At 34.5% G+C, this 18,223-nt stretch overlaps 2 protein-coding genes across 8 annotated transcripts; both read right to left on the reverse strand.

Annotated features, from left to right (window-relative positions):
• Window positions 1–202: 202 nt before the first annotated feature.
• Window positions 203–3,294, reverse strand: LOC100877350 (uncharacterized). Its single transcript, XM_003700060.3, has 9 exons — window positions 2,999–3,294; window positions 2,723–2,889; window positions 2,555–2,664; window positions 2,029–2,487; window positions 1,897–1,957; window positions 1,654–1,828; window positions 1,425–1,596; window positions 1,092–1,354; window positions 203–839 (listed from the first exon to the last, which is right to left on the reverse strand). The coding sequence occupies exons 1-8, from the start codon at window positions 3,284–3,286 to the stop codon at window positions 1,092–1,094; spliced, it is 1,695 nt and encodes a 564-aa protein (XP_003700108.2). The 5' UTR covers window positions 3,287–3,294; the 3' UTR covers window positions 203–839.
• Window positions 3,194–18,187, reverse strand: LOC100877464 (uncharacterized). 7 transcript variants are annotated; one of them, XR_013040424.1, is made up of 5 exons: window positions 17,548–18,187; window positions 7,240–17,150; window positions 6,931–7,170; window positions 6,704–6,832; window positions 3,194–3,666 (listed from the first exon to the last, which is right to left on the reverse strand). XR_013040424.1 is itself a non-coding variant. In XM_012295137.2 (5 exons), the coding sequence occupies exons 3-5, from the start codon at window positions 17,065–17,067 to the stop codon at window positions 6,779–6,781; spliced, it is 10,122 nt and encodes a 3,373-aa protein (XP_012150527.2). In that variant the 5' UTR covers window positions 17,068–17,150; window positions 17,548–17,688; window positions 17,906–18,187; the 3' UTR covers window positions 6,452–6,778. The 7 variants fall into 7 exon arrangements, 5 of the variants coding, with proteins under 5 accessions (XP_012150527.2, XP_012150521.2, XP_012150536.2 ...); XR_013040423.1 differs by lacking the exon at window positions 3,194–3,666 and adding an exon at window positions 3,704–6,445; XM_012295137.2 differs by lacking the exon at window positions 3,194–3,666 and having other exon boundaries at window positions 6,452–6,832; window positions 17,548–17,688; window positions 17,906–18,187.
• Between the last annotated feature and the right edge of the window lie 36 nt (window positions 18,188–18,223).

Raw genomic sequence — 18,223 nt, forward strand, 5'->3', positions numbered from 1 at the left:
TATTATTACAATATCAGTAATGGTATAGGCCACTACTTTAAATTGAATTGCAATTATTTTTTTTTATTTAATTTTCAAATAAAATTTTTTTAAAACCATTGTTTAAATAATTATGTATAGTTTTTTTGTTTAATTTGCTATTTAACATCCTTAACTTTTACACTTTGTATGTAATATTAATATTTATAAATAATGTAAAAAATTTTCATATATATTTTTTTGGAAATAGATTTATTAATAGCAACATCTTTTTATATCTTAAGTACCTTGTTAATGATTACATAAAATTAATTTTTGGAAACAATGCTATATTCAGCATAAAAGTGCTTGCGCATATAATAACATACCTGTAATAATAACGAATTTTATATGTATAATTATTCTGGATAATATAGATCAGTCAGATTCATGTATATACATCATATGTATTCATCATCTAAAAACACATATTCGCATAAACTGAGCATTGTTTCTCATATAGCCATTCTTCATAAATTAGAGCATATTGGAAAATACTTCCTATTTAACTTTTGATACGATCGAAGTACAAAGACAACAATTTTAACAATTTTATAACTAGTTATTATAATTTTGGAACAATTCTATTATCAAGAATTACATAAACCTATATGTATTATATGGTTGTAAAAATGATATATAAATATAGTTTTGTTACAAATTGGTAGCTTTTTTGCCTTAAACCAATTTATAATCGTATTCATACTTTCTCACATACAATTCAAAACTTTATTCATCAAAAATGCACTTTAAATTATACTGCTTAAGAACGTATAGTTTTGTATTTCTTCCGGTATTGTCAATACTTTACAAGAATAACGCTATAAATTAAAATATAATTCCATAAACATGAATTTATTTAAAAAATTTTTTGAATATTTATAGATATATAAATATACTGATATACATAAGTTCAATACAATTATGCTTACATAAAATTTATCAATACGTTCGAAAACATACATTTTCGTTTTATGTTGAATACAAAATTATTTAAGTGGAACATTTTTTATTATTTAAAATAGTATGAAAATATTACAAGATCTTTTTGGATTAAAGGAGTTCGTACTTACTTAAAGATACATTCCGTTTACTAAATAATCGGCGTCATGAGCGTATGATCCATGCCGTCTTCTACGTCTTCGAACTACCCGTAAACGGCAAGCTATTAACGTAGCTGTAATAGCTGTTATTGTAAGTCCTAAAGCTAACGATATAACAGCTCCTCTAGGTTTCAGAACCTCGATGTCGTTGAGTTGTTTTAGAAAATCCGCTGTAATAGTATTCCTACCATGCTCTGTGCTGTGATCTTTGATAACTATTACGCTTTTATGTTCTACGTAAAAGTAATGTATAAGTAACAATTGCAGAAAACATTTAAAAGACAATATTATTCACCGATGTACCTTTTGGCTCTTTCCCTTTTGCATGATTCAATGTTGGTGTTTCATGTTTTACTGCATGTGATTTGTCATTGTTCTGCTTCATTTCTTTTTCGTGAACAGCATGCTTCTCTTCTTGCTGATGAACTTTTACAATTTCTTTATCTTTTGGTATGTACTTTTGTTCATTTGGTATCTAAAATAATACAGCGTCAGTGTTTACGAGAATAAGAGCCTATAAGGTAAAACTTACATCACAAGGAGGTGCTATTGTACTAGCAACAGTATTTTCTACTTCATCAACTTGTTTTTGTTGCAAATTCGATATTGGAGAAGGAGACGGAAAAATTTGGGTATTTTGCCATGAAGCTCTATTCGGTGATCCATAATGTGAAATATATGGATGTCTTTCTTCTAAATATGCACCACTGATATTCATGAAATTTCAAAGTAAATATAATCCCGTTACACAATTTTTTACATTCAAGAATCTTACCTATCTGTCTCTTTCTCACCCATAACGTTTGGCCCTTTATGGTTAAAACTATGTGGTTGATCTAAAAACAAGAAATTTCATAGATCATTATATGATTAAAAATACATAGTTATTTATAAACATACTACATACGTTCATAACGATTCAAGTTGCTCTGTTCATGAAAAGGGATAACAGGACCATATACATCCTTAGCTTGATCATAAACTGGTTGCAAATTCAACTGATATCTTGGAGTACCAAAGTCTTTGTGAACTGGATATACTTCCATTGGTTGCCCTGGATATGAAATAGGTCGTGGAATCATTTGATGATCTGAATTAGGTAACATCCATGAATTAACTTCTTGATGAGCGTATTGTGGAACTGGAAATTTATTTTGCTCAACCATTTGTTGATATTTTATGTTGTCAATAGGTAAAAGTGGTGGAGGTGGTTGTGCTCCTTGAATAACTGGAGGAAGAGTCGGTCTCTCTGTAGGACAATGATCTTCATCGGATTCGTCCGCGCATTGTGGAATGCCATCACATACATTATACTCTGCTATGCAATCTCCAGAAGAACGACATTCATATTGATAACGACTGCAACCTAATACAATCACATGTTAATGTTGCTTCAATGTGTTTCAGGATCTTTTATATCTATAAATAAATACCTTGCTTGACTGGTGGGGCTGTTGTTAATGGTTTTGGTGCTAAGGTTGCAACTAACTTTGTAGAAGGTTCTGTGAATGAATATTGTGCTGGTGCTGTGTCTGCCAAATTCCTATTTTATGATAAACATTTTATTAAACAATGAAAAATATTATGTAATGCATGCTTACCTAAGGGACTTCAGTTCATGCTCTTGTTGAGAAATTCTAATTCCTTCTTCATTGCTTTGAGTATTGTAATTAATGCGTATTGAACTACTATAATTCGCATGATTAGTGAATTTACATTTAAAATCGTCTAACGGCCCGCATTGGAAGAGATAACAACTTCCAGGTTTCTGAAGATAATTAAGGAATTAATAGAATACATCATCAAATGTAAATATAGTATGTAAATGAAGAAATTTCTTAATAAAGCTAATTACAAACTTATGAAAATAGGTGTACCTTTTCTTCAAAAATAAACACGTCACAATCCTTTGTATCACAACAAAATTGTAAGCACTCGTTTCTGGAATTAACATCAATTTCCTTCAAGTAGGTGGCACCCATACTCCGAGACTCCTGTGTTTGAATAATTTTATTTTCCTGGGTCTTAAAACTATTGAAACACATCTGATAGCCGTTTCTGAATGTCGTTCGTTTCTCATTTTTGTTTAATAAAATTTCACCAGTCACAAAATTCAGGATTACAAAAAGATTAACAAAAATACGCAGAACTTTGTAGGGCAACATTCTCTTACAGAGACGTCTGCGACTCTAAGCAAAACGCGCATGTTTTCCGAGTTTCCACATTTAATCAATAACTTCAAGTGTTATGTGACTAACACAACTATGTAATGTATATGTAATTACACAATGCTAAAAGAGAATTTTATTGTGCAACGAATAATTTAATATAAGTTAAACTCTGCGCAAACTTTATTTTTATACATTTTTTACATTATTGTTAATTGTGGAAATGATGTCGCTGACTCTATCTATCTAGCGGCAAACTACAGTAAAATCGTTGTTATCAAACATTATAAAATCGATAATAATTTTGTTAATTTAATTGAACTAAATACATTTAAATGTCATTGAGTCATCAATTCTAGACATAGGTCAGGACATTGCTGAAAGAAGGAATGTGTAGAAAAATGAATACATGTATAAGTGTTCATTTTCAATATTTATTGTTTCTTTAATACGTCAACTAGAATTTTGCATACACTTCTGTAGCCTAAGTACAATAACAGAAAATAATCTATTGATTCGTACAATTCTTATCTCTATCAATAAAATTTCTTATACTAATTTATGGAATGGTTCTGGTGCTTAGACTTGTAACATTTTTGTAATATTCTTAGCTATCAAATGATCTAGAAATGAATAACTCAGATATAAATTTTGATCAGATGATAAATTGAAATAATTATTGCTAATCGTAGTTTAAATTATTTGAAGTTGTATACGAGTTTCTTCTAAGAATTAATTTATAAGAAATATTAAAATTAAAAAATGCTACAGATCTAAAGCACGCTTGTATCTTATTATAACGTATGTCACACAATTGTTCTATATTAATCACACACTGTGTATAAAACTAGCAGAACTATATGTATATATAAATCGTCTATTTGATTTAGAATTGCACATCTAACAACCGTTTCAATAATTCATATTTTCCGCGGAATGATTAGTTGTAAATGTTGTAAAAATATAATTGCACTTATTTTGTTTTATATAGATCTGCACCTTTCAAATGATGCTACCATATCATTTGTATTTAATGTGCATTATAATGTTTAAATGTATATATAAAAAAAAAATAAATTAACATTTGATAGGCAGATGGGCAATACAAAATTTTATACCGCGAGCATTGACAATAAAACTTGACTAACGATGCTCTGCACATAAAATTTTGTAATTATTTATATTGCAAAGATAGCAAAATATGTCTCAGATGCACCCATCTTAATTAATTCGAATTGTAAATTGATTCTTAATTTGAATAAATCAATATGCATAAAACTGTAACTAGAAATGTTTAGATCAGTGCAATCTTATATTAGTTAATATTAATGGAAGTCAACAATTGAATTTAAAAAAAAGACAATAATTGTATAAATCAAAAATCAACTAAGTATAATTTAATTTTTCAAGAATATCCTGGTCTAATTTGTACAATAAATGGGTTCAATTTGAATGAAAGAATTCAAATATAATATTGAATGATAAAATACTATATATAATTGATTTATATGGATACTGTATACCCATAACTCACATATTTCCCGAAATGTTTTTTCTTAGACTTTTGTGAAGCACAGCACACATGTTACCAAACAGATACAATTTTTCATCACATAATTATCAGTATTTATAAAAAAGATTTCAAATTTCTGTTTCTTTACACAATGTACACGTGATGTATCCCCTCACATTATGTTACAATGTGCATAAGTGTCATTATGCATATTTGAACTTCAGATGCGTATAAATTCCTTAAAATTTAGGCACATAGAACACACAATGATATCATAAAATATGTGCATAACAAAGCTTCAATTATGAGAATACTTGTTTAATGTACACAATATCATTAGCTTGTATAAATAAGAAACTTTAAAGAATCCACTTTTTGAAGCAGTTTCTTTGCTAAAATTACAGTGAATGATACATTTTTAATTATGTATTTTCATAACTGTAGCAAGTGTTATGCATATACTATACAAGAACATTAGAAATTTCTATTCAATCTTATATGATGTATGTATGTATAACACGATACGACAAATACTGTTTAGGTGTATTTTAAGGCACTCGTGCGAATAAAATATGAAACAGTTAAAAGAAACTTATGAAACAAAACATTAAGTGGAATAACAATCGATAGACTTATATATATTATATATTTTTTCTTATTTCAACATAAAACTAACATTTTTCTGTAAAGTGACTTTCACTGTCTTTTTATTCTTTGGAATGTAAACCAGGAAAGAGGAATTATAAAGCGATTGTCAATATAGTCTGTTAACCCTGTATTAGTATAACACCTGTTTTTTAGCCTCTTAAAAAGGAATATATATGTATTCCATTTTTTTCTATAGCCAGGAACTCATTCTTTAAGGACTTTTCCCACCCCCAGTGCACATATATCAATATAATATAATAATAAGAAAACATTTATAACATTTAAAACAATTAAAAACTTTAATATTGTATGAACAATAACTCATTAGGCATATTTAAATAGATTGAATCAAACATAAACATATAACAGGGGAGTGAACAGATATCACTATACAATTTATAAATTTTTGCATGAACTGTGAGATGCTACTTCATATATGAAATATCATCGTAAAACAAATTGAAAGTGATACTAGTAAAAAAATATGTACGACGATCTTTGTAAAATTGATTACAAAACTTGTTTACAAATTGATCAAAAGTAAATGTTTGTTAAAAATAAATATAAAATTATTATTTGTTAATTAGTAACATGTTTAATACTTTTTTTATTAAATATAGAATTTTATTATATTTTGTATACTTGCATCACTTTCAAAATCTTAACATCTCATAGTTCATTTCCTTTATCTTGTAACATATAGAATAGATATTTCTTATTTTGACTACCCCTGTTTAAAATATGTAACTTTATACAAATGTAACTTCATATACTTGTAGGTCTGTTTAACATTGCAAGAGTACATATTTTTTTTAAAACAAGAATAATAAATATACATATGTATTTAGATATTTATATGTATATATGTGTATATTTATACATTGTATATATAAGTCTTTTCACGATATAAATAAAAATTTGTAACGAGCACATTAACTTACTCTATTACTTATCTTTTCATTTGTACAAATAAAAGACTGTGTAGTCCTCGAAAACTATAAATAATATAACATGTACGTTTTTTTTTTTGCTAAAATCTTTGGCTAAATATACAACTACTTAAAATATTTTTTTTCTATTTTCAAGTAACTTTTAACAATTAACATCACTCTGACGTTAATTCTTCTTTTATCATAATAATTGTACAACGGTAATATCATTACCAACATAATGAACATGTACGATTCGATTGAGATTAAAAGTGTTACTCCTTTTTATGTTTATTATTATAGTACTTGTTTAAAGGTACTCACATCATTTGTTCCAGTATAGGTGATCACAGGAAATGCATATATGCAATCAAAATAATTTGTTACAACTCGTTATTATCATTCTTTTGTTTTAAAATCTTGTTGTGTATATTCTACACACTTTGCGATATCCTAAAAAATATAATCGTTAAAATACCATTTATATTTAATGACTAAATGATCAGTATCTGGACTACGATAAACGATTTTAAAATGTTTAGATAGCGTACCTGAACAGCGATTTGTAATGGCGTTAATTCTCCAATAGAACAATCATTCCGAATGACGTTTGCTGGTAAGAGTCGTGGACAAGGTTTACCAGTGAATAGAATGAAAAGTGCGTGAATACTTTTACGTTGTGTCAGTTCCATGTAACGGTGTTGATATCCGGCTAAGTGTCTTCGGTGTCGTGATGTTGTGGGAAACCATCTCTCGCATAAGTTACAATACCTTTTATGTTTTATTGTTGCCTGCAGCATGAAAGTTTTTATTAGACAAAGAAACAAATTTTTATCAACAGAAGAAACAAGTTTCTCTACCTTTTCATGATAAGCTAGTTGCGTTATAATATCAGCAATGGTCATTTCACAATCCTTGTAAGAATCTTTACCCTCTGCTATTTTCTCAATAGGAGCTATCACTTTGTTTTCTATACTCTTTTCACCCGTTGTCGCATTATTAACCTCTTCTTGATTCGTTATTACTGGAGGGGACCTGGAACTATCTCTATCTGAACTGGAATCAAAGTTCAAGGCAAACTCTGGTATTAATAATGGCATATTGTCTTCCTTCGTCTTCGAATCGTTTGAACCCTCCTCTTTTTGACTCTGAGTGCTGTTCGCTTCCTTCTTAGATTTCTCTCCGTGAAATTCTTTTCCATCTTTGAGCTTATCAGTTAATTCCGTAATATCAGTTTCTATCGCAGATACTTCATTCGTTGAATCCTTATCCGATTTCTTAGAAGTCTTCAAAGAAATTGTAGTTGACTCAGGTACATTAGTGCGTCCACACGTAGAAGCTGTAGGACATTCTACAGTGTAAATCATTTCATTCTGTGAATCCTTTGAGATCTCTTTTCCCACAGAGAGATGCTTATTCTGCTTCAAGTATCTTTCTTCAGCTTCTTCAGCGTCTCGACGAGGAGATTTGTGTTCTTTCTTTTCCAAATTCTTAGATTTCCTATGTACCTTTGCATCATCGCCATCATTGCAACCTGCGCATTCAGGTTCACATGACTCTTCAAAACCCTTAAAATTAAAACTTGAACCTTGCTTCTTCTCTGCCATAGTTTTAGGCCTTGACGTCCAGCTTTCCAGATCTTTGTTCTCAGGTCGAGTTAGACATTTCTTCAGAGCCTCTTTGGCAGCTAGCACTTCTTTGACTAACAAATCGGTGCAGTAAAAGTAATCATTTGATGTATTCCTCGAACTCTGTCCATTCTGTTCAAACATGTACTTATTCTGACTGAAAGTATCATCCGAAGAACGTTGGAACTCGCTGAAGTAAGTTTCCCTCGACTTCTCGTTTAGATACTCATTTTTGGAATGTGAAGCATGATCGTTGTCTAACATAAACATACCGGAATGTTGCATTTTATTATCAATGAGCTCTAATTCAAGTTCCAGTTGAGTTGGTATAGCATCCTCCATGTGCAATTTATTAATCCTCTCGAATTCACAATTTTTTTCTGTTTCACCGTCACAGCTATCCGGCGATGCTGGCAAAATTTCTATGGTGGTTTGACTATCATCTGAAGACTCAACTTTGATAATGGAATTATCATTATTGTCGTAGCTGTGTAACCGTGTAATATCAGATTCTAGAAACTTGTTTTCTACGGAAGGTGAGCTTTCCTCAGTCATAAAACACGAATTGTATTCGCCTTTTGTAATCATCAGATCATTATATTCATTTATAAGAAAATTTCTAAAGTTCCTGTCCGTGCTCCTTGACATTTCATCTGACTCATTCTGATTATTTAGATCAGTATTCACTGATTTACTCTGAGAAGACAATCTCTTTCTATTTTTCTTCTTTGCAGTTTCATCGTTGACTAATGTAGAACCAGCTACCCTATCATTGGAACTTCTTGAATTGCTACTGAACTCACTAATTGATTTGGTATCCTTTAAGTAACCAGAATCTGACAATCTCCTCTGTTTACACTTTACAGGAGATAAACTGGATACTGAATTAGACCTAGATAATTTAACTTTACTATTCTGATTTAAATTCTTGTCAGCAACACTGGTACTGCTATCTGTAACAAGAGTTGGCGTGTTGAATATATTCTTTAATGTAATTTTTGATTGCTTCAAATCCTTCACGATATGATCCAAAAGTTCTAGCCTCTGTAGCTTCACCTTTGGTTGCCACTTTGAGGTTTCAGCAACCGAGGCCTTTTTACTTTTGCTAATTTCACATTTAAACTCTGTCCCTATTTGCGTTCTTTTTATAATAACTTTGGGAACTTTCTCAATAATGTATTGTGGAAACTTTTTTCTAAGCTCATCGTCAGCTGCGATGTTGTCCTGCTTCACCGAATGCTTTGCATCTTCTTCCTTCGTTTTCCTGCTTTTCTTTGGGATCACTTTGGAATCTTTTTCTCTTACTTGCTCCGCAGATTTGTCTTCGTCTTGTCTCTTCAGTCTCAGCTTTGGTATCTTTTCTGATTCTGCATCGCTAACCATTGATGCCTGGTGACTCTCGTTTTCAGAATCAGTAGCGTCCGACTCAGAGGTATCCTGTGTTTCATATTTTGAAACATGCTTGACATCTTGATTTTTAAGTTTCTTGATCTTCATTTTTGGAACACTCTTCAAAGCCTTCCGCTTCAAGTACAGCTTCAAATCTTTTGAAGATATATCTTCCAACTTTATCTTCACTTTTGGTACCTTGTTTTTATAGTTGTACTTTAAGGTGTACTGTTCCGAATCGCTGTTATCTACGTTTACATTTACATCGTTGTCCTCTGAAGAATGTTGCGGTGTTCTTTCAGATTTTGCTTTTTCTAAGAGCTCTACAGTGGGAGTTGCTGAACGAGATCTACTCTTCACAATTATCATTTTTGGAATCTTGGGTCGTGTTTCGGGAAGCAGCTTTGCATCGTACATGTCCGAACAATTATCAGTTTCAGTACAGTTTGACAAAGACTCGGGCTTTGTATTTAAAGCATCCTTCTTGATGATGAGCTTTGGTATTGCTTTTACATCCGTATTGCTTTCTGGCGAATGGCTGCAGTTACCATATGGATCAAAAGACAGAGGATCTTGCTTTTCAGTGTCATACTCCGTTCTGTCTATATCGTCAGGATGTTCAACCGGAGAATCATCGATAGTGCAATACTCGTTCAGAACAGGCATCTCTTTTTCTACCGAAGAACTTCTAGTCGAATTGTGTTCAGACATACTCTGCATTTCGTTACAGTGGTCATGCAGATGATCCATCATTTCCTGTTCTTCCACTGATGTGTCTTTTATACTTGATAAAGCCATTTCCATTTCCTCCGCATTAGATGCTTCTAAACTTTCAATGGCATTATCATTTTCATTATAAATAGTATCTTTGGAAAAATCTAATAAATTTGGTTCTTCTTCGTTCTGTCCCATCTGAACAGAAGCAATGACTATATCTTTTTGATTTTCAACAGTTTCAAGCATACCAAAATCTAGATTATTTTGTTGATCAATTGCTGTGTCCATCTGCACTAATTGAGATTCAGAGTTCTCTTGCTCTTCTGACATCTCGTTTACAGCCTCTTTTGGAGAATTACCACCGTTTTCATATACTAATGACTCAACATTCTTTTCAATTTCTTCGCTCATACATTCTTCAGGTTCTTGCTCTTTAGACAAAAGGACTATTTCTTCCGTGAGTTGAATATTCTCTTCTGCACAATCTAAAATATTTTCTTCTGATATTATTGGTGGTTCTTCGTCCACTTTATTGTTAACATTCTCAGATGATTCTTCAGCCATTTTATCAGAGGTGCTTATATATTTTTCAGATTCCAGAAATTCTTCCGAGATCTGCGCAGTTATATTACTAGAGTCCACACGAGACTCTGAACTTTCTGTTGTTGGACAATCTGCCACGTTTATTTCAAATTCTGCTGACTCAGTCTGATGACTTTGCAAATCTTCGGAAGCATCAACTTGTTTTATATTCTCTGCATTATCTACAGAAGGCTGATCATCCACCACTTTTGAACCATCACTTTCCTCTTCTTGTTTATCGAGCTGTGTTGTTTCTGAAAGACAAATTTCGCTGTTCTTGTCTTCTTCAACGTTACTCGATGCATTCTGCTCGTCCTCGTTCATTGATGAAGGAGCTTCATTGAGCAACTCCAAAGCTGAAGATCCATCTGCAGTATTTACAGTTTCTTCTTCATTAGCAGGAACAGTTGAATCTTTGGATTCATCAACAGGCGGTTCAGTACATTCATCGCTTAAATTCTTACTTTCATTTACTTCAAGCTTCTCTGGAGTTAATTCACATAATTCCTCCAATGCTGAACATTCATTTAGATTAGAGTTAGCCTCTTCTTTACCCTGATCTGTTGTTGGCAACGTAGCATCTGTTTGCATAAGAGTAAGATTATCATTTACAATATTATCATTATCTTGACAACTTTCATTACCTGTACCACCATCGAGCGACTGCACCTGAACAGACTGTGATTCTTCTAAGCACGTACTTTTATCTTTACTTAAGCATACATCAGACATATCATCCTCCTTGTTTCTACAGTCCCCATCCAACTCGTCAACGGTAACATGGTTTTTAGGTGATTTGGAGGATACAAGTTTGGTTTCGTGACTCTTTTTAGAACTACTTTCAGCAATGCGACGTTTGATCTCCTCATCCGAGTCGCTGCTACTGTCCATTTTATACTGATCTATCCAGACAGCATTATTATTTTTAATGCTATGCACATAATCCTTGTACCTCGTGTTACTTTTTCCATAAAACTCATCCGAATAATTCCTCTTCCTGTCGTACAGATACTTGGTGCTCTTGAATTCGTATTTCTTTTTCTCGCTGAAAGGATGATGCCGCTTTCTCTTATACAGTTTGCGAAATTTCGAGTTATAATAATTGTTCCAGGTGTCCGCATAATGAGACTTCTTCGCAGAAACACAAGTTTCTCGTTTACGAGCCTCCATCATCAGCTCGTGGTAGGTAAATCTTCGATTAGGGCTGTAGGATATCTTGCCGTCTTTGGTAGTGTATACAGGAACTGTGTGCAAGTCCTCCAGCTTATCTATACTCGAGAAAATAGGATTCACGTAGCCGCTACTACTTTGAAACACATCGCAGTCTTCAAAAATCTGATCGATCTTTGGCTTCTTCCATTTGCCCGGGTAATCGTCGTCCAGCTCGCGTTCGAAGTTCACGTTAGAGTACTTTTTGTAGTCGAAATTAAAATCTAAAGAGTTCAGGGAACTCAGCGATCTGGCTTCGAGACCACTATCTAGTAGTTTCTTCGTGTTTTTCGGCTGATGAGCCGCTTCCTTTTCCTCGTGTCTCTTGAACACTTCCATGGAAGTGTCCACGAAACTCGTGAAAGGTGCTTTTTGTACTTTCACTGTTTCCAAGTTCTTGCTATCCTCTCTGTCGCCTTCGCACTTACTCTTCGCCTTAATTTTATTATTTGCATCGACTATGGCAGTATTGGATATTGCACGCTTCAATTTATCGTCGACGGGATAAATACCCACTGAGTCCGCCTTCAACATTTCTTTGCAACATGCATCGCTACGTGTCGAAGTTAGAACACAAGTGTCTTCGTTAGTTCCCATCGAAGCTCTCCTACGTTTTTTGAAAAAATTCGCATTCGTGTCCACAGTAGTTACCTCAACAGCGTCCACGGGCTTGTCGGTTACTCTGTGAACTTTGTCGGCCGTTCTCGAAGCGTCAACCGTTTCCTGTTCTTTGGCGTGTATTCGACATTGACAGTCTAATGCAGGTGACTCTTCAACTTCGTACAAACCTCTATCGTCGTACAACAACCTTTTCTGCTCCTGTCCCTTTGAGTTTTGATCCGTGCACGATACGTTTATCTGGATCTGGATTCCTTCTAGGGAATCTTTTATCTGTTCTTGGCCTTTCTCCCCCAGAATCAGCTCTTTGCCCATGTCATTGTCTTTGATTTTTAAATTCACGTTCGCCACTTGAATCCCAAAATCAGTGTTCTTGCAGAAGCTTTTCGAACACGCATGTCCCATTTCCTCTCGCGTATCCAGTTTCTTCGCAGTCGACTCGACCACCGACAAATTCTGCTCTGAACATGCTCCATGAAGTTCATTGGACTGTCGTATTTGGGGACATTCGAGTTTACTGCTTCTGGAACGAGACGAGTTCTCGTCGTTCTTCTGGGGCTCTTCTGAAGTTTTAAAGGAATGCTTGGACTTGTCCTGAACTTTTCTTCGCCTATACTCCTTCAACATGCGTATCTCCTCCGCGGTGTACCTAACGTCCCCGTCGACGGGTTTCAGATCTTTCTGCAACAATTCGGATTTTCTTGAACTTTGAACGCTTTCGTGAGTCCTGCCAGAAACGCGTTTCTTAATTTCCATCTCGTCTAAAAACTCTTTGGTATTGTTGCTCGTTCTCGTTTCCGGCGACTTATCGCCGGAAGTCCTGTCTAGGCCACGGCCCGACCGTTTATCGCTTAAAGTAACTTTATCCTTTATCACAGCAACGGAATAATGTTTGTATTGAGAAGTCATATGGCACACAGGGTGCTCCTCGCTTTGGGAGGAACTCGCTTCGTCGAATCTTCTCGCGTCGGAACCTTTTGATTGTCTCAAATGGTCTGTCGTGTCTTTTCTCTGAGATAAACTTCTCTCTGAATATTTATTCGCGCCTTTGTCTTCCAAGTCCATTTTCTCCTTCGCTCTTTTTCTGATATCAACTTCGGAGTTGGTACTGGTGGACACGCTCGAAGTCTTTATTTTTCTCCTTCTGATTTGCGTTTCGTCGTCAGATTCAGCTGGGCTCAAATTTGCATTGATACCTGTGGAAACAACATTCTGAACGATGTTATCCACCGAATCCGTCGATTTCCTGGCGCTTCTGTGTTTCACACAACCAGGAGACGCACGCTCTGAACTTTTCTCATGATCCACTGGCTCTTGTTCAACACCTAGTTCGTACTCGATGGACGTCAAAGCAGCACACGTGTCTGAAATCCTCGTATCAATCTCTCTACCATCTATCAAGAACACCTTCTTTTTTACTGTATTGATCCCCAAACTTTTTACCTGCTTACCTTTAGTTTCAGCTGATTTTACTTTGCAATCACTTGCAAAGTTGAAGTTACCAAGGGTTACTTCTTGATCGTTTGTTTTGTAACTGTTTTGTTTCTGAAATTCCAGCTCCAGCGTGCCAAGAGATCTGTTTTTTGATTTTTCCTCGTTGTTGAGTTGGGTGAAACTGATCACAGGACTGTTCTGCATCACCTCTATCGGGTTTGTCGAGATAGACAGGTCCTCCATGTTCTGTGAGGACTCTTCTGTGTCAGAATGAATAGGAGTGTTCAAGGTAGTAGAGATTGGCGTGCATTCTGATGTTGGTAAATCTGGTAAACTGATATCGTCTGGATTATGGGATTCCTCGCTCGCGAAGCTACTCTGCTTCTTCAAGTCCATGTTGTTAGTAACGTCCAGATTGTTTTTTGTTCTCAACTCTTGGCTGTTTATAGACACAGTACTCGTTCGAACGGGATCAGGATCCTCCATGTTGTCGGTTTTGGTTACATCGTTAAGAGATCCATCATAATTAGTTGATAATACGTCAGTCTCGTTCTTATCTTGCTGCTCAGTGTCTTCCAGAGTCATCGGTTCCGTTTCGTTGTTACTCGTTTCCTTGAAGAAAGATATCGTCTTCTGTTTTTCCAACGTTTGTATGACTTGTTCGCTACACGTGCCTAGAATGTTGCTTATTTCTAAATTATCAACTATATGTATCGTGGGTATTTCGTCAGGACCGTTGCTTATACAGTGTATAATGCTACCAGGTTTTACCACGCCTTCTCTGATCGTTCGTTTGGATGTCTTCGCAATTTCGGTGCTCTCAGACGGCGAGTAAGATATCGTTAAACAATCTTGAGTTGCTATCGCGTTTGTTTCGCCTTCCTTACCATTGTCCAAGTCCGTTTCGTTTGAGCAATAGCTAGTTCTTTTGGATACCTCAGCATCCTGCGGTGTTTTCGGCGATAGATCCACGTTTTCGTAACTTACCACGACAACTGGAGTTGTTTCACTCAAAGCAGTGTCTTGCAAATTCGATGTCGCCCCATCTTCATCGTCGGTTTCGTCCCAGTTGGCCAAAAACTGCCGGACATCGAGCTCTGGTTTATTGGCAAATTCTTTAGAAGCTTTCTGCTGCAACATCGCTGTTTCGTTATTCTTAACAGCGTTTAATGTATCAAAACTATGACTCTCACTCGTTTGTACTTTTAATTGGTTCTGATTAAAATCCTTGCGTATAGGAAACTGATTTTGCTTCTGAAACGTTTCCACGCAAGATGAAGGAATACGCTCGCTTTGTGGAGGGATTATTAACTGTTCTGCTTGCTGCACTTGCTGACGCTTTTCATTGGCAATGGCTATGGCTTGATCCTTAGACTGTTTTTCTATGCTTTCTGATGGTTGTTCTACCGCTGGCGCATGCTGCACTTTACTAAATCCATCAGCGATGTAGCTTGAATTTATCAACATACCATTCTGGTCAAAGTGTAAATTAATCGGTGGTACCGAAGCGTTAACTGGCGTTGCAACGCGTGGGTTCTGTTGAACAGGATTTTGGTAACCAGTTGATTGTTGTAGTTTTAATATTTCCCTGTATCTCAGAACACATTCTTTATATTTTGGGTGAGACTGATAACCAGGTATGTTACTCAATTCCCTAAGGTGATTTTCCATCGCATATTTTTGCATCGCAATTTTATGTTGATACACTTGATGCTGAGAAGGAGTACTATGCATAAACGTGTTCGGTATTCTATTTACAACTGCAGTGCTGTCAGTAGTTTCTTGACATTCGTGATTCATTTCGGTTGTAATGTTTCGTGGAAATTGTGCATTCAAATAAGGATTTTGTGGGGACGACGCCATATTAGTGTTGACGTTTAATGTAGGCACTCCTTTAGGTAGCATATTTCCATTTTGATATTGAAACTGTTTATTGTTAAATTTCTGTTGAGTAATAAAGTTCTGTTCTTGGTGTTTAAGCATTCCTGAATTCGACATATTCATATTATTTGCCTTTGGATGCTCTTTCATAGGATAAGTATATTTCTGATGCTCTGTCGAATAGTTATAATTTTGTACATTATAATTATGAAACATTCCCGAAGACGCTGGATAATTCCTATGTGCTAAATGATCTTTATGATATTTGTAATCAGAATAGTTTCTTCTATGATCTATGGCAGGTGCATTAGGTAATACAGGTCCCATTACTTCTTTACCTTCTAAATTATCCTTTCTAAAATTGCAATTATTTCCAAAATGTCTGTTTTCCATTTGGCAACCAGACAAATGTACATTATCTCTAAAGGGTGCAGCATTTTGATAAGGTCCAAACTTTTCCCACTGTTGATAATTAATATTAGGATTAGAATTACAACAAACACCTTTACAAGGCATAAACGAAGAAGGTCCAGATTTTCCAGAAGATACTGAATTAATATTAGTGCTTCTTGGTCCCAAATTTCCAGACCCTGATCCTGATCCAGGTCCTGGTATAGGTCCATGCCTAGGACCGGGTCCGTACATAGAATTAGGGCCAGGACCATTCCCAGAATTGTTTCCAGAATTAGATCCTGGCCCAGAATTAGTTTGTGGTCCAAATCCTGAACCTGGTCCTGGTCCAGGTCCAGGTATAGGTCCAGATGATGCATTTAAATTACAACTTGGCCCACTTAGATGGCCAATAGGCCCATTAAAAGGCACCTGGTTAGTCCGATATCCTATTTCATCATTTATAGCTCCAACTGTAGCATTTCTAGGATCCACTGAAGTATTTATGTTATCCAACATAGGGTTCCTTGTATTCGTAGAACCATAGTGTCCAATACAGTTTTGCATTTGCACCATGGATGCAAGAGGACTATTATTTGGAATGTTAGGACCATTTGAGACATTGTTGTAAGACTGGTAGTTTCTTGGATTAAAAGTGGCATCACTTTGATGCTTGTTAAGATTCTCTGAGCCAAGACTGAGAGCATTCAAGGTAGAATGATTAACACCAGGAATGAATGCTAAGTGACCAGAATTCACATTTTGAGTAGAAGACGTAACTTCATTTGTTTGAGAAGCATTATATTGGTGCCAATCTGGCATATTTCCACCGTAGTTCATTGTACATTGTTTGACTACAAGTTTTCAATGTTTATCTGATTCCCTTTATTCACAAACGATCGTACTAAAGGCAGGAGCAGAATCTGCAAAAAAATATAAAAATTTTTATTGCAATACAATATCACTATAAAATTTATACCAATTAAAAGAAAGTATCAAACTGATAAAATTCTCGGCTAAAAAAATTTTAATTCGAGATATCAGTTTAAATTATTAATTAGCTATGGGCATTCATATGTGTTGATTCAATATCGTTCATTTATCATTACTATAATTAAAATGAATGTATACAATTATACATATTAATTGATACATAAAAATACTTGTCACACATTGTTGCAAAATGGATATCATGTTTACTTAATATCGTGTTTGAAGATCAATAATAAATAATTTAACAGAAATAATATTTATATAAATCATCATTCCTCCTTGCAATTACACTCTAATTTTTAGAACTATAAAACATTCAACCCAGACCTGCATAACAGTTGCCAACAGCAAACTTTACTGTACAGTAAATATGTTCCTCTAAAATGTTTTTCTTCTTTTGTTCCATGGAAAGTTATTATTCCTTTTTGAATTATTCGGTCGAAAATATATATTCTTCACACGACACACCTGTCATCATAAATGCACCTCACTAAACAGACCTTGAAGGTGCAAAGGTTGACAAAGTTCACATATTTTAAGGGAAAACATGTATTAATATTTAATTTCACGTTTTGCGACAGAAGTTATAGGTTGACATGAAAAGTTACGATTACAAGATGTGTGGACTTTTGTTTTTCAATTTATCTGTCCAATATGGATCGGAAAAAATCGAACAAAGGCTTACCTGCACGTTAATGCAATTCTGAATATACACGCCATATTGGACACGACTACTACACAGATATCACGCGTCTTCTGGAACCAGGTAGCTTAGCTACGTTCCAATATAATCTGTATCGATCACGCTTTTTAAGTTTCCTATGAAGAAATTTAAATATCCAAAAGCGTTTTGATGTCACAGGAATGTTAATCGATGTAAAATTGCGTTTTGCACATGCGATATATAACTCATTCATAATGTATTTAAATGTCTGTGGCAATTATTTTTCATAAATTTGGAAAATTGGAACATTGGGATTTTGTAACTTTGGAACTTTAAAAG

The sequence above is a fragment of the Megachile rotundata genome, chromosome 14, assembly GCF_050947335.1.
Source record: "Megachile rotundata isolate GNS110a chromosome 14, iyMegRotu1, whole genome shotgun sequence".
In the NCBI taxonomy this organism is placed as follows: Eukaryota; Metazoa; Arthropoda; class Insecta; order Hymenoptera; family Megachilidae; genus Megachile; species Megachile rotundata.